The sequence below is a fragment of the Juglans microcarpa x Juglans regia genome, chromosome 2D (assembly GCF_004785595.1).
Source record: "Juglans microcarpa x Juglans regia isolate MS1-56 chromosome 2D, Jm3101_v1.0, whole genome shotgun sequence".
NCBI classification, from domain to species: domain Eukaryota; kingdom Viridiplantae; phylum Streptophyta; class Magnoliopsida; order Fagales; family Juglandaceae; genus Juglans; species Juglans microcarpa x Juglans regia.
Window position 1 is genome coordinate 13,636,529 of NC_054596.1, and position 24,445 is coordinate 13,660,973.

General features: G+C 36.5%; 2 protein-coding genes across 5 annotated transcripts; one reads left to right on the forward strand and one right to left on the reverse strand.

Moving 5' to 3' along the window:
- Window positions 1-1,037: 1,037 nt before the first annotated feature.
- On the forward strand, window positions 1,038-12,368 carry LOC121249154 (tRNA(His) guanylyltransferase 1-like). Of its 4 annotated transcripts, none has more exons than XM_041147854.1 (13): window positions 1,040-1,263; window positions 1,526-1,657; window positions 1,791-1,835; window positions 2,270-2,439; window positions 2,601-2,686; window positions 3,136-3,243; window positions 7,888-8,144; window positions 8,902-9,033; window positions 9,113-9,157; window positions 9,412-9,581; window positions 9,784-9,872; window positions 10,833-10,940; window positions 11,793-12,368. In XM_041147854.1, exons 1-13 carry the CDS (start codon window positions 1,160-1,162, stop codon window positions 11,946-11,948), a joined length of 1,602 nt encoding a protein of 533 aa, XP_041003788.1. In that variant the 5' UTR covers window positions 1,040-1,159; the 3' UTR covers window positions 11,949-12,368. The 4 variants fall into 4 exon arrangements, with proteins under 4 accessions (XP_041003790.1, XP_041003788.1, XP_041003789.1 ...); XM_041147855.1 differs by having other exon boundaries at window positions 11,805-12,368; XM_041147857.1 differs by having other exon boundaries at window positions 1,123-1,263; window positions 1,760-1,835.
- Window positions 12,369-12,847: 479 nt separating this feature from the next.
- On the reverse strand, window positions 12,848-21,738 carry LOC121249156 (protein SLOW GREEN 1, chloroplastic). Its single transcript, XM_041147858.1, has 4 exons — window positions 20,888-21,738; window positions 18,545-18,691; window positions 18,247-18,327; window positions 12,848-13,564 (listed from the first exon to the last, which is right to left on the reverse strand). Exons 1-4 carry the CDS (start codon window positions 21,608-21,610, stop codon window positions 13,382-13,384), a joined length of 1,134 nt encoding a protein of 377 aa, XP_041003792.1. The 5' UTR covers window positions 21,611-21,738; the 3' UTR covers window positions 12,848-13,381.
- Between the last annotated feature and the right edge of the window lie 2,707 nt (window positions 21,739-24,445).

Genomic DNA, 24,445 nt, shown 5'->3' on the forward strand with positions numbered 1-24,445 from the left:
CGAAGGTGGAAATGCAACCTTATGTGTTGACAAGTGCATGATTACATAGAATCATCCCCTAAACCTCTCGTTAAATCTCTTTAAACTTTGCATTCGTGTATAATGATTGAAACTTCTTCTCAATTTTGAATGGGGATACACATGAGATTGTTTGGATGCAAGAATGAAATTCAGCTATCGTCTCCATCTCCACCTTCTTCAGAGCATTGTCAAATTGATCGACAAATTCCTTCAATGTCCTACCAGAATGCACAAAGCCGTCGAAAAATGCGTTCATGCTTTCAGACCGCTATGTAGTGTTCATACTAGCCCAGAATGCACCATTCAAGTAAACTGGTATCCAAATGACCTCTCGTTGTGCAACCCCTGCAACCATGCATTATGAGTAAAGTCATACTATTGAAGTAATTGCCCTCACTTCTCAAATTATTCGCAACTCTGTGTATCATAGAGTGTACTTTGAATGACAGTTTTCAACCCTACGTTGTATTCTGAGTGGGATCCCAATTTCTCAGGTAGTTTCCGCATTATATGCCAGAGACAATATCTATGGTGGTTGTTTGGGAATACAATGGTAATAACACTCTTCATTGTCCGGTCTTAGCCTGTTATGATTGCTTTGGGTGCTCGTCCATTCATGCATTGTAATCATACTTCAAACAACCACACGAAAGTACTTATATCCTTGCTTGGAATCAAACATGCCCCTAACAGTATGGAATGTCCATGATGGTTGTCTGAATTACTCATATGCCGCTCGACTTCTGTATTTGTTTTAAAAAATTTTAGACATAAACCTCATACCCAGCACTTATTTAAAAACATGTTATTTTACTTTTTTAACCACGCAATGAAAATAATTCTAGACATATTTATAAGTAAAATATGATAAAAATGTAAAATAATATGTTTTTTAAGTGATTGTGCAAGATGTTGGACTTATGAGTAACACTACTCATTTATTTTTCCACGTCACCGTAACAGGGAGGGTGTGCGGCGTGTGTTAAAAATAAAGGCTACTTGTGGCACTTCTCGTGAGTTTCTGCCGGCGCAACTGGTGTTTGATCATTGTTCTGTGAGACTAAGCCAGAAAGAAGGCTTTCCTTTTTCTTTTTCTTTTTTCCTTTTTCTTTTTGTCTGTTTTTCTTTTGGAGTTGTGATGGCAAACAGCAAGTACGAGTATGTGAAGTCATTCGAGGTTGAAGACGAGGTCATGCTGCCCAATTTGATCGTTGTTCGAATCGATGGCCGCGATTTTCGAAGGTAAAACAGCTTACTCAGTCTCCATGCATTAGGGCAATTTATAGTCTTGTGCTGCCATGGTTTTGTGACCATTTGGTCTAAAAGGTGACGCTAAACTAGATACTGGAATCAACATATGATAACATGCCCAATGTGGACACTGTACAAACGATTCCCTGGCTACCCGCATACCGTTTCGTGCCATCTCTGCAATAAATTAGGAATTCTGATACTACGAATGCAGGAATGCTTAATGGAATTCAGGTTTTTAATTATGTGATAGGTTTTCGGAAGTTCATGAGTTTGAAAAGCCAGATGATGAAAGAGCTTTGAATTTGATGAACTCGTGTGCAACTGCCATTTTGGAGGAGTATCCTGACATAGCGTTCTCCTATGGATTCAGTGATGAGTACAGGTAGTACATTTTGCTAGTTATAGTGTTTTCTCTGTATGCATCACTCTCTTGTTATCTGCCTACGACATTATAATATGACACTATTAACTTCCCTATGCGAAGCTTCATGGTTTATCGGTGATGTGAGTTGCAGTTTTGTTTTCAAGAAGACATCCAAGTTCTACCAGCGGCGAGCCAGGTTCTTAATCTGAACTTACTTCTTCTTCTTCTTCTTTTTTTTTTTTTGGCACCTTCTATGGTCTTTGATGTGTGTAAGATATCAATTGTGGGGGATTGTGATGTAAGGGTGTGACTAGAAAGGCCTTTTTCCTGACAGTTTTAACTTGTGCAAACAGCCCTAAGAAAAGAGTACACTATTATCAGTGTATGACAGGAAAGCATTCAAGGACCATAGTAATTGAAATAGCATGAGAAGTATTAGCGTATCCAACAGCTAAAATAAAATAGCATAGGCAGCTATGCACACACTGGTCAGAGCATCGAGATGTGATTGCTCTGGATCCTTACCAAAGTTCGTATTTTGTAATAGTCATTTTTTTTGCAAGTTCAATATGAGATCCTAATTATGTATTTATTCTTAGTGTTAACTTGCTATCTAAATTGACTCTGCAGCAAGCTACTATCTCTCATTGTCTCCTTATTCTCCTCTGTATATGTCACCAAATGGAAAGAATTCTTCCCTGAGAAGGAGTTGAAATATCCCCCATCATATCATTCGCGTGTAATCAGTTGTGCATCAATAGAAGTTCTTCAAGCATATCTTGCATGGAGACAAAACGATTGTGAGTACTCAACCGCTGGTGTTAAATATCATTTCAACAACCTCAAACATTTCTGAAATAAGTTTCTTGTTTGGATTTGGTTTTAACTACTTCTGAGACTTTAGAGAAAGCCGACAACATGATTAAGTCTTACTATTCACATTTATCTTTTTCTTTTACAGGTCATCTCAATAACCTGCATGACACATGTCTCTGGATGTTGGTTAAAGGTGGAGAGAACGAAAATAAAGCACGCGAGTTTTTAAAGGTGCTAATGTTCAGTTTTTATGAATCTGTCTTCATATGTTTTTACATGCATATAACTATAAAAAAATGTTTTGCATGCATATCTTGTCAAAAGAAAATATGCATTTTACATGTATATTAGTTTGTGTGAAAAGGTTTGCTAGCTTTTGGATTTCCAAGATTAAACAGAACATTTTTTTAACTTTTATTTCCATTGTTTTAAATGACTTTTTCTATCATCATTTTCTTTATTTACTTAAGACTTTTGGAATTTTACTGTGATATCCTTCAAAAGTTCAATTTCCTGTCTAACTAGATTTAACCAAATTTTTAATTCATGTATCTTTGCTTTGATTCTTGTCCAGCACTTTTTATCCAAAGAAATATTTTGGTTTCCAAAGTTGGCATGCATAATGACTTAAAAATATCCCCTTGTTTATTCATGGTTGTGTTGTATCTCTAAACTGTCAGGGCACCCAAAAACAACAGAAAAATGAGTTGCTTTTTCAAAAGTTCAACATCAATTACAAGAACCTTCCTGCCATGTACCGTCAAGGATCTTGCATTTTCAAAACAAAGGTAATCATGTATTTAAATGGAGTTATCCTATTGATCTAGCTCAAATGGCCCCCCTTTCCTCTGTAAGAACAATGTGGAGGGTGAACTAGTGGGTTTGTGGTGCAAGTGTCACTTACCATTCAATATCTAACGTTTGGTTTGTTAGTGGTGACTACATTGTAAATTTAAACTTATTAAAAATATATTGTAAATTACTTATCAATATATATATATATATATATATATTGTAAATTTATCTTGTTTTCTCGGCCAAAGTTCATAAATTTCAAGATTATCAAACCCCTGGTAATATTTTATAATAATTGTTGAAAGAGACATGTGGACCCTTATACTACATTGTAGTTTTTTAAAATTAAAGTACCATTTCCTTTGTTTCTTTTCTCAAGATCATTAATGAAACTTATCTCATTGTCAAAAAAAAGGTGACATTTTGTAAAAAAAAAGTGACATTTTTTTCTGCATACACCGGCTATGGCTTTTGTATTTTTTCAATAATATGTTTGATCGCTTACCCAAAAAAAAAAAAAAAGGTCTCATAAGAGTGTCAAATTGAAAGTTATATTATTCAGATTAACTGGAATAAAATTTCTGTACTTTGATGAGACAACTCAATGATGTAGAGTTTGGGACATGTAACTGTACAGAAGTTCTAATATTGTTGCTAATGTTACTGGATTTATGCCTTTTATTATTTGATGCGATTATACCTTAAGGCCCTAAGCTTAAGCCCCTAAATGAGGCAAGTACCAAGTCTAATGGGGTATTTGAAAACTAAGGATTTGATTCAGTCTGGTATTGAATTAATCCTAAGTTACAAATAAACTTAATTGGTTTGAGTTTATATGCTATTTTTCCAGACTCATAGTAACAAGTATGGTATTTGAGAAATATAAGATTTGTAGATATTGGAAACTAGTTGTGCTATTCATGGCTTGTCCAGTTCAAGGGTTGTCAGACATGCCTTTATGCGTCATATACATTTCATGTTTCTACAGTTTTTTTTTTTTTTTTTTTTTTTTTTTTTTAATTTTATGATAAAAGTTTGCTATGGACAAGTTGGCTGGATTTTGTAGTTGGTGGGACATGTCCTAGTGCATTGGGGGAGGTTTCAATGTTATTAACTTCACACAGTCTTCTAATGGGGACAACCCCTCTTGGGCCAGAATTGACCAATTCCATATCTCTCCAGAATGGAAGGTGTTATTATCTGAAGTATCCCAGTGGAAACTACCAAGACTTTGCCCAAGTGATTCTCTTATACCGCTAAATCGTGGTCACTATCAAGGAGTAAGCGATATCTCTAGTGTGAAAATAAGTGGTTAATTCAGAAGGTTTTGTAGATAGGATGGAGGAGTGGTGGAATTCTTATCGCTTTCAAGGCACCCTGACTTTTGCTTTCGAGAGAAAACAAAAGGCCTTGATAGCATGTGTAGCAACTTGGAACAAGCAATCTTTTGGAGATGTAGGGAGACAGAAAATGCTTCTCGTGAATGAGCTTAGTGATTTTTTTATGGTTGCTAATGAATGTTTAGACAATCGATTGTGTTCTTCGTAAGCTAGGTATGGAAAAGATGTTTGATCATGTGAATTGGGATTTCCTTCTCTATATGCTTGGGAGATGTGGCTTTGGGGAGAGGTGGTGCGCGTGGATTAGACATTGCGTTTCTATTGCTCGGTTTTCAGTGTTAGTTAATGGTACTCCATGTGGTTTCTTCCACAGCTCTTGTGGTCTGAGGACCCCTTTTATCTCCTTTCCTATTTGTTATTATCATGGAGGCATTGGGTAGAATGATGAAGGCTGCTGTTGGGGGGGGGGGGGGGGGGGTTATTTCTGGTTTTTCGGTGGGAAATGCCAATAATGGGACTATCACACTTACTCACCTTCTTTTGTAGATGATACTTTGGTTTTTTGTGATGTGGATCGTGATCAAATTCAAGCCTTAAGGGCTGTGTTGTTATGTTTTGAAGCTGTTTCGGGCCTTAAGGTGAATATGGGTAAGTCGGAGATGGTTCCGGTGGGGGAGGTTCGGAATATAAATTGTTTGGCGAACTTTTTGGGCTGTAAGGTTCCTTCTTTACCAATGAAATACTTAGGCCTTCTGTTGGGTGCGTCTTTTAAGGCTAAGGTTATTTGGGATGGGGTGGTTGAGAAGATTGGGAAAAATTTGATTGGTCGGAAGCGGTTGTATTTATCCAAAGGAGGTAGAATTACCTTAATCAAAAGTACACTCGCCAATATTCGAACTTACTTTCTCTCTTTATTTCCATTGCCTATAGTTGGAATAAAGTTATTTCGGATTGAGAAGTTATTTCGTACAATTATGTGGGGGTGGCATGGGCGAGCAAACTAAACTCCATCTTGTTAGTTGGAATAAATTTTGTGCTCCTATCTCAAATGGAGGGTTGGGGGTTCGTAATTTGCGAATATTCAATAAGACTTTGTTGGGGAAATGGTTGTGGAGATATCAATCGGAAGGAGAGTCGTTATGGAGGGAGGTGATTGATCGAAAATATGGGTGTGACTAGGGGGGTTGGTGCTCTAAGGAGGTTAAGGGGGCTTATGGTGTGAGCCTTTTGGAAGTTCATTAGAAAGGGGTGGGAGAGTTTTGTTAAATATGTTAGCTATGATTTTGGCGAGGGTTCTAGGATCCGTTTTTGGTTTGACATCTGGTGTGGAGATCGGGCCCTTAACAAGCTGTTCCCGACTATTTTCCGTATGGTTTCTGATGGGCACGCCTCTGTTTCTAATTTGTTAGTTCGTTCTAATGGTTCTTTGCAGTGGGATGTTTGTTTTATTAGAGATGCACCTGATTGGGAACTTGATGATGTTTCAGATTTTTTCAGCTTCTTATATTCACTGGGAATAGGGGGTTATGAGAGAGATAAGATGTTGTGGAAGCCTATGGGAAGTAAAAAGTGCACGGTTCGTTCATATTATAAGGTGTTGACTGTTCAGCATAGCCCCTCTTTTCCTTGGAAGCGCATTTGGAAGACTCGCATGCCTTCCAAAGTTGCTTTTTATGGACAGCCTCACTTGGGAGCATTTTGACGATGGATAAATTGAGCAAGCGTGGCCTTATTGTTATGGAGTGGTGTTTTATGTGCAAAAAGCATGGGGAATCCGTGAATCACTTACTTTTGCATTGTGAGGTCGCAAAGGTCTTGTGGAATGGAGTTTTTAGCAGAGTTGGGTTGGGTGATGCCTTTGAGAGTGGTGGATCGTCTTGCGTGTTGGAACGGGTTATATGGTAACTCTCAAGTGGCTGCAATGTGGAAGATGGTTCCTTTGTGTCTTATGTGGTGCATTTGGTTGGAAAGGAATGAGCGGTGTTTTAATGATGAGGAGCACACATTTGTGGAAATCTGGAACTTTTTTGTGTACTCTTTATTGCAATGGTTTTCTGCTTTAGCGCTTAATGGAACTTCTGCTCACAACTTTTCGTTGCCATTTTCTGTTTTCTAGAATGTATTTAGGTGTTTTCTTTTGTATACATCCTGTGTACATGTGCTTCACCTATTTCGTTCGTATTAATAAATTTGTCTTCTTACTTATCAAAAAAGAAGAGAGAGTGCTATTGAGAAGGAGACAGTAACCCTCACCTATGCTCCTAACAGTGCCAAATATGTTATAAAAATATCGAGCTCCTTTCCCATTTAGATTTTGTGTTTCCACTTAAGAGCAACAGATTTAAGTAGCTGTACTCGTTCATGTAAACAAGGACACTCTCCCCAAAATGGCTGGCTTGGTGGCCACTCTCTATGTTAGGAACTTTGGGGGAACCCAAGTCATTGTAAATTTGTTTACTGTGGGTTAATATACAATTTTTTCTATTTGTAGTCAAAAGTAAACCACTATCTAGGCTAAGATTCAGATTTTTCTATTTCTAATTAATGCTGATGTTACCCTATGTTGTCAAACATCTACTAGTGCCACTTTGAAGTCTATGCTAGAATCTTCATACTGCCTCAGAAATGGTTCTTGATAATCCTTATGATCACAAACATGGACTAGGGGCTTTGATTTTCATAAGTCAATTGAGCTATTCCCTCTTTGGGATATTTAAACACGTGGAATCATTTTCCTATGGTTCCTGTTCATCATGGTTATTTTCCTTATTTGTTGAAAATGTGAGTTACTTGATTTGTTTAGATAATTTAAGTTTTTGTCAAGAAACCGAGCCATTTGATCATATAAATTGTCGTTTTAACTGTTATCTTTAAGTTTCCTCATTCTACGCTGCTAAAGAGTTTAAAGTTTTCAAGGAAAACTCATCTTTGTTGTCCTATGATATCTGAATTATCAGTGGTTGGCTCTCCAATTTTTTTATTTATAGCTGATAAATATTAGGACCTGAAATGATGAATCAAGTTCTCTATAAGATCCAAGGCATGTATGGTCCCGGCCTGCTAGACTGCTAGTGACCTGGCTATAAGTGCCCTCAACTAATAACTACAGTACTACAGATTGTTTTGCTCTTCATTATGTTCATGTGAGTGGTATGGCATTTGCGTTTTGTTGGCAGTGATAAAAGTAGATTTTCAATTTGTACCAAAATGCATACATTATCCCTTGTTGCTCTTTTCTACATTGCCTTGTATATGGCTTCTAACATGCCAAGCCGGTCTCTTTCTGACCTTGTTTAGGTGGAAGAAAATGTCAAGTGCAATGTGAATGGTGCACCTGTTAAAAGACTTAGGAGAAAGGCTAGAATTGTCCTTGCCGAGAATATAGCTGGAAGAAGTTTTTGGAATGAACATCCAAGTCTTCTGAAGGAGGTGGGTGGTTTTACAGAGGATGTGGACAAAATAAAACTGGAGTATGTTAGGTTCTTCCAATTTGAGAACAAATTGATGCCATCGACATGGATTGTAATTAGAATTGATGGCTGCCATTTTCACAGGTAAAGTTAAAATATGCATAGAAACATAGCCCATTATCACTAGAATTGGGCCAGGCAATTTTTTTCCCTTTCTTGGTTCTCATTGTTGCTTATCAAATGAAGTCGGAAGCATTGTAGGGTAGGCTCAGTTTCCAAAATATTAGAGAACCTGGTCACTGTATGCTTAATTATTCCAATAAATACATGAAGACCATTAGGCATTCAACCATGCACTGATGACATGGAACCTCACCAAGGCAGGGCCCTACGGACCCACCCCTGGGTGTAAACTCCAGATAAAAAAAAAGTTCAGATGCACAACCCTACTTGTCAAAATTGGGTATCAAATAATCTAGGAGAGCTCTTAGTGTGGAATCGAACCAAGATATGTGAGTTTAAATCTCATCTCAAATCCGCCCTTCGACCACTAGGTTGCACCTTGACGAGGATGCTTTCACAATTTAGGGCACATTCAAAAGTGCTGATATGTCTCTTATAGTCATTTGTTGTCACAAGTATAATACAGCTTGTAGAATAGAACAGGTGTGAAAATTTTGGGTCATTCAAAATCCTACTTTGTGGAAACGTCTAATCAATTAAAATGACTGAAAATCAAAAGATAATTTACAATGGAGGTAGTTTTCTCTTAAGTAAAATTATAGAGGACTCTTGCTGACCTATATGTTTCCCAATCTTGTGATGCATGGAATTTTGTTGCTTGGTTCCCGCTAAGATACTGCAAATGAAGCTCAGGGTTCAGTTGTCTGTATTGTGGTAGATTTTCTGAAGTTCATCAATTTGAGAAGCCGAACGACAAACAAGCTCTGAACCTTATGAATTCATGTGCAGTGGCTGTGTTACAAGAGATTCCAGATATAATATTTGCCTATGGTGTCAGTGATGAGTACAGGTATGGCATTTTTTCATGTTTTATAGTTCTAGACTCGATATTTCTACCAGTTTCTAATCACATTGTTGGTGTTATCCAGCTTTGTTTTTAAGAAGGATTCTCATTTCTATCAACGCCAAGCAAGGTCTTTCTCCTATCTTTATTCTTTTAGCTCCAAACACGGTAGTCATATAGTATTTATGGGATACTTATAAAAAAATATAGTATTTATGGGATAATATCCTGTTGGGATGGGGGACAGGAAGGAATGCTCTCTCCTTGCCCGTTTTGTAACTTGTGATGCCTATGTAGGGAAATTTGAATGTTCAATTTTCCTGTGGGAGACTTCTAGTATCTGAGGATTCAGTATTAAAATCACTTCTATTATCACCTTTGCAGTGAAATAGTGTCTGTCACTGTATCATTCTTCTCTTCCATGTACGTAATGAAATGGAAAGAATTCTTTCCACTGAAAGAATTGAAGTACCCTCCTTCTTTTGATGGACGTGCTGTATGCTATCCATCAGATGAGATTCTTCGAGACTATCTAGCATGGAGACAAGTTGATTGTGAGTATTAAGTGCATTTTACAAAATATGATAACATCGATAATGATATTAAGGTAGCAGGAAAAAAAAAAAAAATTGGGGAGAAGAAGACCTTGAACTTTTGGCTTTTTAACATGTAAAACCAAATTACTGACTTTTGCAGACAGTGTAAACTTGTTCTCTCTATTAGGGCATGGTTGTTAATTCCGTGGACATATTGCAGGCCACATCAATAATCAGTATAATACTTGTTTCTGGATGCTTGTAAACAAGAAAGGAAAAAGCAAAAGTGAAGCTCAAGATTATCTGAAGGTGTGTGCTAAGATCTGTTCACCCTCTCCAAGGATTGTTCCTTCAGTCGTATTAGATTACTTCCTTTGTATTTGTGCTTGTTCTTTAGTTTTTCTTGTCTTTTCTCTCTCTTCTTATGATGTGTATTCTTGTTCTAATGGAATTCTTTATGCTGCGCAAGTAGATCATATATTTGCCGTATTTAGACGGAATCCTCCACCAGTAATTTAGAGCAAGGGGCTCCACTGTGAGAGAGAGCCAATTGTTGACATATGTTCATCATTTCAAACTCTTTTTGGAGAGTTATATTGTTTTAGTCTCTTGGTCTACTGTAAGTTAATCCCTCACTGAAGATTTTTCTTTTAGTGCTCAGAGCTTGCAGATTTAAACCTTCTACAAGCAGTTAAAAGGTTGATTTTCCAGAGCCTTGTGGTTCAAGCTTCTTTATTTGCAAACATTATGCAACATTTTTCCCTTGCTTAATACATGTTGCTTGCATATACCGTATGCATACACATAAAATCAGTCACAATCATGCTGATTTCCACCATTGGGAGAAATATTTAAGAAAGTTTCATTGAATCCTAGTAGGATTATTGAGTTTTGAGGATCATGGTCTGTATACTTTCTATGGTGTGGTCTATCTATAGTTCTTGGCATTTTATATCTTCCATGAACTTCTATTCTTCTAATCATTTTATTTATCTGCTTCTGTTATGATTTTTTTGCTGTTGTCTTAAGGTCATAGGAGCTCTCCCCTGGTACCTGGTACCCTCTCAAGTACATGGATGGTTGCCTATTCTGTTGTTGTTACCTTTTTTTTATTTTCCATATACTTACATTATTTCATATACGCCCATGCTATACTTTATTCTTCAGTTTGTGACATTTATAAAAATGCAAATTTAATGTTATAGTGAGAGAAGGTATCCCCTATGAATATCGGCTGTTAATGTTGCTGTCGAAATGTTAATTTTCCAGGGGACTCAAGCAAGAGAGAAAAATGAACTACTTATCAAGGAATTCTATATTGAGTACAATGAATTAGAACCCATGTTCCGCCAAGGTTCCTTGGCTTTCTGGGAGAAGGTAATCTTTATCTCCTTGTCAGAGGTGAATTCTTCATAGTTCTTTCAATGCAATTTCTCCCAGAGTATCGTCAACTTGTATCACAGTCCACTAAGAGATGGTGCACTCTGACAATTTGGGATGCATGATGAAATGTGGATATGAGTTGGTTCGAGTTGTGTTAGATGCTCAATCACCTAGACTGATCATCTTGGCCTGGTTTTTGAGCTCATCTGTTCAATGCTTATATGTTTGAAGGTGATGCCACTCTAGGACTGAGTTTGTAGTAATGGTGAACACTCTTGAGAGAATGTGGACTCCATTGTGCTTGCATCAATATGGTTAAATAAATTTCTAGACAACAAATTGTTTGGCTGATTGTTGGACCTTCCAAATTAATCTACACATAGATAGCTTTGCTATTTGTGTAAGCATGCCATTTGGCATTTAACCTGTGTAGTTAATGATGGTTGTTCTCTATCATCACTTGTTCCATTTTATTCAGAAGCTTACAATATTCTTCTCAGGTCCTTATTTAGGTATATATATGTCCTTTTGCTTGTGAGCAAACCAGCACTCCACACATATTTGCTAGTGATTTTTTTGGAAAATGACAAAAAAGATAAATAATTGTCATATAAAAAAAAAAAAATTGAATTTTAAAGCAAACCCCCCAAAATTCTATTGTATGGTACCAAAATATCCTTTGTTCAGAATTGACCACTAGGTAATGTTGATAGCTGAGGTAAGAAAGTTGGGACAAACTGTTTGGTTGGCTTCCTTCAACCTCAATGGTTGTGTTTTACAACATCCTGTGTGCCAGTCATTTTCCAATTTTCCTTGATAGTTTATCTTCTGAAGCTCAGATTATAGTTTTGTATGCAGGAAGACGTAACTTTAGCAGATGAGAATGGAGCATCCGTTGCAAATTCTCACAACAAAGTTACTGTAGAACATTGCGACATAATCAAGCCGAACTTTTGGGAAGTGCACACGAGCATCCTTGGTGAGATGGTACCAAAACTTTGAAGTATTTGGTTCGCAGTTTTCTTACCAACACGAATCTCCTGAAAAAGTACCCTTGCCATTATCTTGTATTCCCAGAACTTATGAGGTTGCCGTGCATCTGCTTTTCTATGTTCTGGGAAAGTTGAAAGTTGACAATATCGCTTAGAGAAACTTCTCATACGCAGTTGGGCAACGTGATGTTGTGTGGTTTTAAGTTGTAAGAGCTTGGACGTCTGAGGAGATGGTCCCTGGATTTATTTTAACTGATAGTTTAGACATCTGTGATTACCATCTGGCTACTCAATTTTGTAGATACTTGTGAGCAAACTTCTTTATTTTGATGGATTACAACTATCCAAACTTCATTATAAATTGTGAAGTGCTCACTCTTAACTTCATTTTTATTATGCAAATCTCAACCGGCTCCCACTATTTTTATTCCACACATCTCCAAAGCAGAAATTAAAGCGAGCTGGTCTTCAAGTTCTAGGGAGATCTTATACAGAGGGCAGTGCTTGTTATTCCAGATTCATAGAATTGTTATATTCTTTGAGTAGATCATAAAAAGCGTAATAAATGAGTCTCAATATCTGATATTCACTAATATTCAGGAGTAAAAACAACAATGTTCCTACCAAAATTTTATTAAGCAACAGATCGTTACAATGGCCATGCAAATTTCCCTTCCATTTACACGTGCTTCGGTCACTGAGATCGCCATTAATCCATATAAATGATTCCTATTTTACATCGATATCATAGGCAAAAATAACAAAGCCAAACCTAACTGAACATATTTACCTCATCGAAACAAAAAGATTGAAAAGATTTAGAAAGAAAGCAGAAAATGGATTTTTGCCATATTTTGACGATCAAGCACTGATGTCTACAGAATTCGGTCGGCTAAGCTACCATAAGTCTAAGAACAAATCCTACACAGGCCCGTTTCTGATCATTTACTTTGATCATAAAATGTACAATCTACCCCAAATGGGGAGAACCTATAGATGAACAATTATACTCTATACAGCCCCCCAATCTCTAATTTCAAGCTTCTCTGGAGCAAAAACCAATGTCCTCCTCGCCATTTCATTTAGGCATGCCCCATCTGAACTAACTAGCACTGCCCCATATCCACATAAGACTGTCTTGCAATTTGACCAGCCCCACTATTATGAAACAAACCCCAACTAAGATCATCCGATACAACAACAATTTGTCCAAAACTCATTTGAAACATACCAAGACTCTAATGTAGAACATTCCAGGTATGGATGTTTGCAGACCAAACTATTACAAAGTAAAACCATTCACACATGGCAACTGCTTTGCACTCGAACACAATATTCTACGCACAGAAATGCTACCCGCCATACTCACAATGTGCAAAAAAAAAAAAAAAAAAGTGAATGGTTTTATTCTTAGTTATCCAAAAAACAAAAAGTGTGAACGATTTACTTATACCGGAACTCAGCATTAAACTCCTTTTGAAACCGCTCCTGAGATTTGGCTTTTGCTGCCAACACAACATCATCCACAAATCCCCTTTGTGGAAATTCTTCAGGCACGAGAGCTTGATATGTTTCGAACTGTTCTGCAGCTTCCTTCTCTTTATCCTGCAGGCTGTATATAACTCCCTGCCACAATAAAGAAACCATCGTAATTGCGGTAAACAACAGGCACTGTAAAGGCATCAAAATAGAGGGTAAAGTTTTTAGAGCAATACCAAATTGATTTTATTTATTTTTTCGATCAGTAATACCAAATTGATTTTATATCCTAAAATGAATTATTCTTCCTTTAAATCATAAAGTCCATAAAATTAATTGTACCAATTCAACAAAGACAATGGGCCTTGCTGCATTGTGTTTGGGCATTGATAGATGCTTGTCCCTTAATGGTAAATCTTTTCAAAAGAACTTGAACAAGAACGAAGCCCCCACAACCAAAGGGAGAGGTGCAATTTATCTCTGCCAATGAGGGTAAAATATGACAAACTTGTGGAATTTTATGGTAGAGGAAAAGAGAGGACTGGGGCATGGAAAAAAGGAGGTGGAGTTAAAATGAAACGTGAATTGCAAGAAGTGATGATGTAACATCCAAACCCAAAATTTTTGTAGGCTTTATAAGTTTGGACCACGGGCCCAATCTTTTTAGGCTATTATTTGAGGATCTAGTATTGAGGACATAGGATTGGATATGAAATTATGGACCTAGATTCAAAATAGAGTAGGTTCGGCCCATTAGGTCCATATATGGATGGATAAGCCCAAGTATTTTCTAGCCAAAGCCCATTTGATTTTTGCCTGTTAAATTCGTGATAACCGGAAACCAGCCCCAATTATGACTCCTAAATGGACCCAAAGAATAGCAACATATTTACCCTAGGACTCCTAGCCATTAGGATTCCCAGAACTCATTTTCAAAACAAACAGAGTTAAATTCGTACAGCCCTATTATTATGTTTTTCAGCTCTCATTAAAAGAATTGTATGGCCTAAAAACTAGAAAAGCAGAGGCTGCTATGAGTCTGGAAAGTTTTTATGGCAATCCCATGTGATGTTCTTCAAGAAAACCAATCCTTAACCCTAGACAACTGCTGCAATTTCAGGAGATTGAAAAAAGAACCAGCCTCACCCTATCAAGTCCAACCCTTTTCCAGCAATTTCAAGTACGTGATTATTGACATGTTTGTTATCAATAGATGCAGAGAGGTAAGCAGCATGATCATACCCTTACATGTATGGTAAACAATGTTTTTTCAAAGTATTATGTATGTATGGCCCTTTATTGGAAGCCCCTTTTTAGGTATCAAGTTATGATGAAAGTGATTTTTTAATATTTGCTAATACATGTTTTACATGAATCATGATATATTTTCATTTACGATTACAATAAGATGTCATTATGTGTTCTTCATGCATCATGGAAAGAAAGATAAAAGACAAGTTATGAAAGAAGCTTTAGGAATGGCCATAAGAAATGCATGGTGCCAATGCAGTTATGGGTGGATGTGCAAGTTATGGGCTTAAGCGTGGTCCACCATAGTATGTTATGATAAGTTAAGCGGTTCCCCTTGTGGCCACAACCAGTCCGAGCACAACCCTGCACGCAGGGGTTAAGGTGTGCTAGCCATTAAAGAAAAGGAAAGACAAACTTAATGAATTATGCGTAGTACTGTTACATATTTATGTTAGTATAAGTATTGAGTATGCACGCCTTTTAAGAAAACCCTATGTTTATTATGTTTACTGTATGATGTGCTACTTATTAAGTATTTGACTCATTTTGGTTGTTTGTTTGTTTGTTATTTTATGTTTTTCAAATGTCCAGGTAAAGATAGTTTTGACGAGCTGACAGCCAGGCATAGATCTTGTGTCAAGGGATTTTCAGTTTTAAATTTTCTTGCTATGAGATTATATTTTTATGTTATGCTTTTTCGGTAATTTATTTTTCGATAAACTAGGTATTTTTATCAAGTTGGGTCTCTTTACAGGGCAAAGTTACGAAATCCCGTCACACTCCTTTATACGGAAAGGGGGAGTTACAGAAGAGTCCATTGTAAAATATGTCTTAATCCAGCAATGATTTTCTTATATATGATCAACAATAAATTATTTTTTTATCAAAATGATCAATAATAAATTCATAATCCAGTAATGATCGATATTAATATGTGATTAATCTATTATTTAATTGATACAGTAGGTGCTGAGAAGTAACATGCATTCAGTAGAATGTCTATATATTTACTCTCACTAATTGCTACTCTGAATTATCACTAAAATCATAATATACATACCAACACATATGTCAGCCTGTCAGGTGCCTTGAATAAGGATAAAGTGCCAGGTCCGGATGGCTTTACTATGGCATTTTTCCAGACTTGTTGGGAAGTGGTGGGAGGGGAGATTATGCAGGCTTTTCAGGAATTTTTTTCGTCTGGAAAATTTGAGAAAAGTTTAAATGCTACTATTATTGCACTTTCCCTAAAAAAGTTGGTGCAAATAAAGGTGCAAGATTTCAGGCCCATTAGCCTTGTGGCTAGTATGTATAAGATAATTGCCAAGGTCCTCGCCAACAGGATGAGCACCATTATGGATAAGATTATTTCTAAGTCCCAAAATGCTTTTGTGAGAGATAGACAAATTTTGGACTTGGTTCTTATAGCTAATGAATGCTTGGACAGCAGGCTTAAGTCGGGAGTACCGGGTATTTTATGCAAACTAGATAGGAGAAGGCCTATGACCATGTCAACTGAAATTTTCTGTCGTATTTGTTAAGTAGATGTGGTTTTGGAGAAAGATGGCAGGGGTGGATGCAACATTGTGTGGCGACGGCTCGGTTCTCGGTTTTGGTAAATGGTGATCCTGTGGGTTTCTTTAATAGTTCGCGGGGGCTATGACAAGGTGATCCACTATCACCACTCTTATTTGTGCTTGTGATAGAGGCTCTTAGTATAATGGTGTCAGCTGCGGTAGAGAGAGGGTTTTTTTCAGGATTTTCAGTGGGGGCTGCTAATCATGGTTCCACCACTATTTCTCATCTCTTGTTTGCAGATGATACGTTGCTGTTTTGTGAGGATAGGGCAGAACATATTCAATCCTTGAAGGCCATCTTACTATGTTTTGAAGCGGCATCCGGATTAAAGATAAACTTGCTAAAACAGAGATGGTTGCGGTTGGTGAGGTAAGAAATATTAGAGGATTGGCCAGCATATGGGGTTGTGTGATTTCTTCGCTATCATTGAAGTACCTTGGTCTTCCGTTGGGAGCAAATTTCAAAGCCAAGAAAATTTGGGAGGAGGTGCTAGAGAAATTAGAGCGAAGGTTTGCCGGGTGGAAAATGTTGAACTTATCAAGAGGGGGCAAATCACACTTATAAAGAGCACTCTTTCTAACCTTCCCACTTATTTCTTGTCTTATTCCCCTTCCGGCGAGCATTGCATCTAGGATTAAGAAACTTCAACGCGATTTTCTGTGGAGTGGTCTAGGAGATGAATTCAAATTTCATCTAGTTAGTTGGGATAGAGTGTGTACTCCTTTGAGAGATGGTGGGTTGGGGGTCCGTAATGTTTGGTCCTTTAATAAGGCTCTATTAAGGAAATGGTTGTGGCGTTATAATCAAAGAGAGGGAAGCCTTATGAAAAGGGGTGATTGATGCGAAGTATGGGAGTGCAAGAGGGGGTTAGTGTTCTAATGAGGGGAGGGGGGCTTATGGGGTTGGGTTGTGGAAGCATATAAGGCAAGGGTGGGGGATTATTCGAGAAATACTCGGCTGTGTTTGGGGGATGGCAGAAGAATTAGCTTTTGGGAGGATGTGTGGGCGGGAGATTCGGCTCTTAAGGATGCTTATCCTAATATTTTTAGAATTGCACGAGATAAGGAAGCTATGGTGGCTGATGTGAGCAATTAGTCATGGTTTACAGGTGTGGAATATTAACTTCACTAGGGAGGCACAAGATTGGGAAGTGAGTGTGTTGGAGGAGTTCTTCAACCTGCTGTATAACATCAGTGTGGGAGATCCAGATGAAGACACGATGGAATAGAGACCTTCTAAGAAAAGAAAATTCTCGGTTTGCTCCAAACAAGATGTTCTTCCCTATTTTCCATGGAAGAACATCTGGAGGACTAAAGCACCTCCCAAGGCTGCATTCTTTGTTTGGACAACAGCTCTAGGGAAGATCTTAACCGTTGATAATCTAAGAAGGAAAGGAATTATAATTATGGACTGGTGTTGTATGTGCTGAAAGAGTGGGAAATTAGTAGACCATTTACTATTACATTGTGATTTTGCAAGGGAGATAAAGAACTACTTTTTCAGCAGTATGGAACTAGCTTGGGTAATGCCAGGAAGGGTGGTGGAACTACTAGCTAGCTGGCGAGGGATCACAGGGACACCACAGATTGCAGCAGTGTGGAAGATGGCTCCTATTTATATTTTCTGGTGTATTTTGAGCGAACGAAATGATAGACTTTTTGAGGATCATGAACGTTCCTCGGAGGATTTTAGGAGAGTTTTTTGGAAGACTTAATTTATGTGGGCCATTGCTTTAGAGTTAAATGGTCTCAACTTCCAAAACATTCTTGTAACAGTTTCTAGTTCTTAATTTGGCATATTCTTATGTATACCTCCGGTGTACTTGGACTATGTCTATCTTTATCAATACAAATACTTATTACTTATAAAAAAAAAAATGTCAGGAGCTTACAACTCCATCCAGGGTGTCGACTATGTAATTTGACTAGATAAATGGAAAATGATACCAATCCAACCTACAAATTTCAGCAGCAGCAATCAAATAGTGCAAATAGACTCACCTGGCACAGATAAGGCCGAAAATCTCGAGGATTCTCATTGACCAGATCTTGAAGCTTCTTCAATGCCTCATCCAATTCCCCCTATGAGGCATACAATTAAATAAGTACTTAAAAAATGAGAAGATCTTATATTTTCTATGAATAACATATGCCCTGCCAATTAATATATCAATTTGTTCCTCAAGATGCAATGCTAGCACAATAGAAGGATATAATCTCAATGGTGCAAACATCCAAGCACCCCCACCCCAAGTCAAAGGTTTTCCAATTTAAGCAGCTAGTAGTGATTACAAGTCACCTCTACAACATGCATTTGTGCAATTAGGATTTTGATATTCCTCGCCTCAGTTTCTCTTTTTTCACGGCAAGCAATATCTAGCGCTTTATTCAGCATCTCCAAGACAGCTGGGCCTTCATGGTTCTTATGCATTACCAAAGCCAGACCCTGTAGAAAGAGGACAACTTTGAGTTTCATTGCTCAAGTATAGACCTCTGAACAAGACAGAGGCATCGTGATGCATTTACAAATCTGTTATGGAGTATGCATATAAAACATGCAGATGACCTTGAACAAATAAAACACCCAAGAAATGCGTTTCAAGATGCATGTAGCCAGCTAAATACCAGGGTAAAACCCAACTAAAGACAAAAAAAGTAAGAACAATAGTCAAAAGATTTCTAGTAACTGGTAACCTACATACTATGTCTGTTGAAGATGCAACTTAAAAAATCTGCCCAGAGAAAACACTGAAGAAATTTCTTCTCAAAGCACATCTAGAGCAAACTTTCACATATTTTGAATAAATAATTTATTGATAAGACAGGAAAAAGAAAACCCTTCAAAAAATCTTTTCAAAAAAAAAAAAAAAAAACCCTTCAAAAAATAATAGCAGTAACCCTCACTTCTTGAGGGAAGGGAAGGCATAGTTTTCATACCTAGCATATGAACTGTAAAGCAAAACTACAGTGCTGTAGCAGGTTAAACACCCCCCCCCCCCTAAAAAAAAAAAAAAAAAAGAACAACTTTTAACTTATTTTCTAGTGGCAACAATTGAATTCATTCCCACTGCAAATCCAACAAATGCTTCCAACGACCAATATACTTAAACTTCCAATGACCAAATTTCTGTTCCTCATCTGGCTATTGGAACCATCACAAACATGAAACTAGCATTTCTCTTTTAGGCCTCGTTTGTTTTCTGAGATGAGTTGAGATTAAAATTAAAAAGTTAAAAAAAATATTGTTAGAAATATATTTTTGAATATTATATTTTTGTTTTGAGATTTGAAAAAATTGAATTGTTTATTTTATTTTGTATGTGAATTTGAGAAAGTTGTAATGATGAGATGAGAGGCTTTCAAAGTTTTCAAAGTTTTGGGTTATAGTCTTGAAAAAACGAGGCCTTAGAGTCCAAGTAGCACACAGAAACTTCCATATGACCTTTTGCATACATATTGTCTGTCGATTGGCTTTTTAATAACAAAAAGCCAGTAGATTCTTCTTAGACTACCATTGGGAAAATTTTATAAACAGAATCACTACCAACGGCCAGTTGATTCCTGAATGTTATTTACCTGGTTATTAATAAAACTGTTTCAATTTAACCATTCAAAAATATAACCAGTTGAGAGATCAGTGAAATTGCAGGTGCCAACAGGCTACAAGGGCTCCCTTTTCCCAACCATCTACACACTACAACAAGATTCACTTTATTTTTAACTAAAAATACCAGAGCACCTACCCTATCAATGTACGTTCTTTAAGGCAACAGTTCAACTTCCAAGCAGAAGAATGTCTTGGATGGCAACATCCTTCTTGGTTAATTGAACAGACAAAATCCAAAGTATTAAATTCATGACAAGCAAGTATTAGAAAATAGTGATTTTTTGGACATCACATGATGGGCCTCAAAAATCATTTTAGCTGCCGCCAAAAGCAATTTCTGTTCAAATTTTTCTGAAGTGCATCCATTCACCCCAAAGATTCTTCATTTTTTTTCTCTTTTCCCTTTAATATAAGTTACCCTCCCTCAAAGATTTACCTCAACCTTAACTCCCCCGGAGTTAATTTTCAAGAGAAACAAAAACAAAAAAGGAGGAAAAGATTTTAATGATCTATGTCTACAATATAGAAATCTCACATCATACCACGTGTATGAACATGGAGAGACGATAGTTTCTTATGGAAGTTGGGGAAATAAATGAGTGTAAAAAGAATAGTGGCAGCAACCGGTTGAAGCCCCTCTGAAGAAGTTTCCATATCTCACAGAAAAATACACGTGTGAACCTAATTAGCGTTTGCAATGTGAATTTCTACACGTACCAAAGAATAATGAACAGACTACTGACAGAACATATGTCCCGCTTACAACGTCCTAAACCAGTCTCAAAGACTCCCCAGTATGCGGCTTACCAACCAAAGTAATTGTTCTTCACACATCTATCTCAAATTCTAGTCCGCCTTCATATATATATATATATACAGACATTCAATATAGCTTAAAAGTGATGTGTCCAATTCATTCTGTATATATGTATCTAATTACACATGATACACCTACAAAATCACAACGCATAAGCATGGAAGCGGCAACAAAGTTTTAAAAACTTCCAAACAAAAATTAAAAGCCATGAACCATACATGTAAAGCTCTGAGTAAGAGAGGCGTCTCCTCCAAGATTTCCTTAAACAGTCTCTTAGCCTTACTCAATTGACCCATCATCTCATAACAATGCGCCATCAACAGCCTCCATTCAACCTCGTCAGGCTCCTCTTTAATCAACCTCTCCACGTACTGCACAGCCTCCTTTGGCTTCCCTCTCCTCATTTTCCCATATAAAACCACCTTCAAAGCCTCGACATTTCTTGGGTCCTTCTCCAAAACCTTCTCACACATCTCCTCCTCATCACCTTGCCCTTTCTGAGTATCTATCTTTTCCTCCATATTTGCAGCAGAACTACTTGTTTGAGCCGTTAGTGCTATAGCTGCTCCAGTTTTACGGCACCCCATAAAAGTTAATATACCAATAAGCAAAACCACTATCTTCTCTGACAAAAATTTAGAAATGGTTTTCTGGGGCGAGAGAGAATAATCCAAATTTGAGAGTTTTGAAGTGGGCACGCTAAAACTGGAGGTTTGAGAGAAGTGAGTGAGGAGGTGAGAGGGTCTTGCAGATACACGGAGTCGGGTTAGTCGAAATGGGAGTGATAGACGATTGAGTGATTTGTGAAAGCAGGTTGAATTGATGAAGGATGAGATTGGTGGTGATTTGAATGATTTACCGAGCTTGGTGTTGAGAAATTTGGGATTGTGAATTTCTTTCTGTATCCAGAGAGAGGTAGTAGTGATTGAAGATGAAGTCATTATTCAGCCCAATTGAGTATTGACCATGAAATCTTGGATTTGGTATTTGATTTGTTAGAGCGTGAACTCCAAACAAACACTTCCGGTCTGGGGTTTTAGATGACCAAGAGTGCAAGTGTCTTCTAAACGGGAGGAACTTATTCGAGATAGTCGGTCCATACAATATTCTTTCATCGAAATTAAATTTTTTTAAATAAATATTAATTTTAATTAATATTATTATAAAACTTTTAATAGAAGTAATAAAAGTTTAGAAATATTGCAACATAAGAGTAACTTTTCAGGAGTTTAATATCATTTACTTTAAATTTCTTGTATTATACAAATGATCCTCAATACACAATTTTTTAAGAATAAAAAATATGAAATGATGATACATAAATTAATGAGATATATTCATAAATTTTAAGAATCTCAAGATTTGATACATGAATGTGGTAGAATTTTAAAAGGTGGAATCTAAATAGTCATCCATCAAGCTCATGCATATATTTATAACACTACCCTTTGATGACCATACATAAAGAACATGCATACTTAAAACCTTGCCATGGAAAAACACAATGAAAAAAAGAATCAATAGAGAAGGAAAAATAGTACAATATTCTCGTGTGCTTTGGAATGCTGTAAGATTATATCGTTTAAACCCTTCAAAACAAAACTTAATGAAAAAAAACCTTAGCGAACGAAAAAAGTACAATACGTTTGATTATTTTCTCCCTATCAAAAGTATGTAGAGCTTCAATCGTTTATGATAAAATGTCATTGAGTTGACCCATTCTGATTTTGTATACCAACTTCTTAAATGTTGTAATTGGTAATGCTTTAGATAATAAATTCACCAAATTATCACATGATCGTATTTGCTTAACATCAATATTACAGCTATTTTAGAGTTCATGTGTATAAAAGATCTTTGGCGATATATATTTGGTTCTATCACTTTTGATGTAGTCTCATCTGATTTGTGTGATACAAGCATTATTATCTTAATATACTATTATTAGGCTATCTTTGATTGTAGATAAATCACACTTTTCTCGAATGTGTTGAATTACTGATCTTAACTATATGCATTCTCGATTTGTTTCATGAATTGCAATAATCTTTGAGTGGTTGGAAGAAGTAACAGTTAATGTTTGCTTGACAGATCTCCATGAAATAGCAACACCACCCTAAGTGAATATGTGTCATGTTTATGATCATCCTTTATGCGAATCAAAAAGGTAACCTAAGTTTGCACAACCAATTAACTAAGGATTGGATCCTTTTGGACAAAATAATTACATGTTAACTGTTCCATGAAGATAATGTAGAATATGTTTGACCGTCATTCCAATGCCTTCTAGTTGGTGAAGAAAAGTATATTTCTAGTAAGTTAACTGAAAGTGCAATATCTGATCGTGTGCAATTTGCAAGATACATCAAACATCAACTGCACTTTGATATGGTACTTCAGGACCAAGATTTTTTTCACTGTCTTCTTGTGGGAGAAATAGATCTTTTTCATATCAAGTGATTGGAAAACCATTAGAGTACTCAAAGGATGAGCTTTGTCCATGTAAAAATGTTTCGGGTCTTTTTCTATGTATGTTCATTGATGGACAAAACTCCATTTGAAAAGTGTTCAATTTGCATAGAATCTTAAAGATACATGAAGTTGGGTTAGTTGAAATGAGACTATTAGACGGTAGAGTGGTTTGTGAAAGTAGGGTGAACTGAAAAATGATGTGATTGGGGGTGCTTTGATTGACTTACATGGCTTGAAGTTGAGGAATTTGGGGTGGTGAATTTTTGTGTAAAGAAAGGCAATAATGATTGAAGTTGAACCTATCCTTGAGCCGAGACGAATCATAGAAGAAAAAAAGTGGTTACAACAACACAATCCAATTGACCATGAAAACACTAGGATTTTGTGTTTGATATGCTCAAGCGTGAACTCCAAACACACTTTCGGTCTAGGGGTTTTAGATAAGAAAGAGTGGGAATGTGTATTGTAAATGGGAGAAACCTATCTGAAACAGTTCGGCCCTTGATGCAGATATTCTGTTCTTCATCAAAATTAAAATTGTTTAAATAAATATTAATTTTAAGAGAAATGATATTTGCAGTCGTAGAGTACGCAAACGTCGCATAATCTTTTTGAAAAAAATTAGTAAATATGTGACCCACATGAAAAAATTAATTTTATAATAGTGGAGCCCACTCTTTTTCAAAACAATTGCATGGCGCTTGTGCATTCTATGACTGTATATAGTATTACTCTAATTTTAATTAACATTATTGTTAAACTTTTAAGACAAATAGTAAGAAAATAGAAAGATTGCAATATAAGAATAGCTCCTCAAGAGTTTCATATCATTTACTTTGAATTTCTTGTGTCCTACGAATGATCCTCAAGACACCATTTTATAGGGATAAGGAATATGGAATGGTGATACATGAATTAATGAAATACATTTATTAATTTTAAGAATATCAAGAGTTGATACATGAATGTGGTAGACTTCTAAAAGGTGGAATCTAAATCATCATCCAACAAGTTCATGCATATATTTATATCACTACTACTTAGATGACCATACATAAAGAACATGCATCGTTAAAACCTTACTAAGGAAAAAAAAAACAATGTTGAAGGAAAAATAATACTATATTATTGTGTAACTTTGAATGCTATAGGATTGCCTCGCTAAAACCCTTCAAAGGAAAACTCAATGAGGAAAAAACTTGGCAAAGGAAAAAAGTACAATACGATTATTTTCTCCTCCTCAAAAGTATATAAAGATTCAATCGTTTATAATAAAATATCCTTAAGTTGACCCATTCCAATTT

Excerpts from the sequence above, each read along its gene's own strand:
- LOC121249154 (XM_041147854.1), top strand. The coding sequence starts at position 1,160 with ATGGCAAACAGCAAGTACGAGTATGTGAAGTCATTCGAGGTTGAAGAC. Across the intron at positions 3,244-7,887 it reads CTTGCATTTTCAAAACAAAG|GTGGAAGAAAATGTCAAGTG; the intron begins GTAATCATGTAT and ends GACCTTGTTTAG. Across the intron at positions 9,034-9,112 it reads GGTGTCAGTGATGAGTACAG|CTTTGTTTTTAAGAAGGATT; the intron begins GTATGGCATTTT and ends GGTGTTATCCAG.
- LOC121249156 (XM_041147858.1), bottom strand. The coding sequence starts at position 21,610 with ATGACTTCATCTTCAATCACTACTACCTCTCTCTGGATACAGAAAGAA. Across the intron at positions 18,692-20,887 it reads TCTTACTCAGAGCTTTACAT|GGTCTGGCTTTGGTAATGCA; the intron begins GTATGGTTCATG and ends CTCTTTCTACAG. Across the intron at positions 13,565-18,246 it reads TTCGGCCTTATCTGTGCCAG|GGAGTTATATACAGCCTGCA; the intron begins GTGAGTCTATTT and ends TTATTGTGGCAG.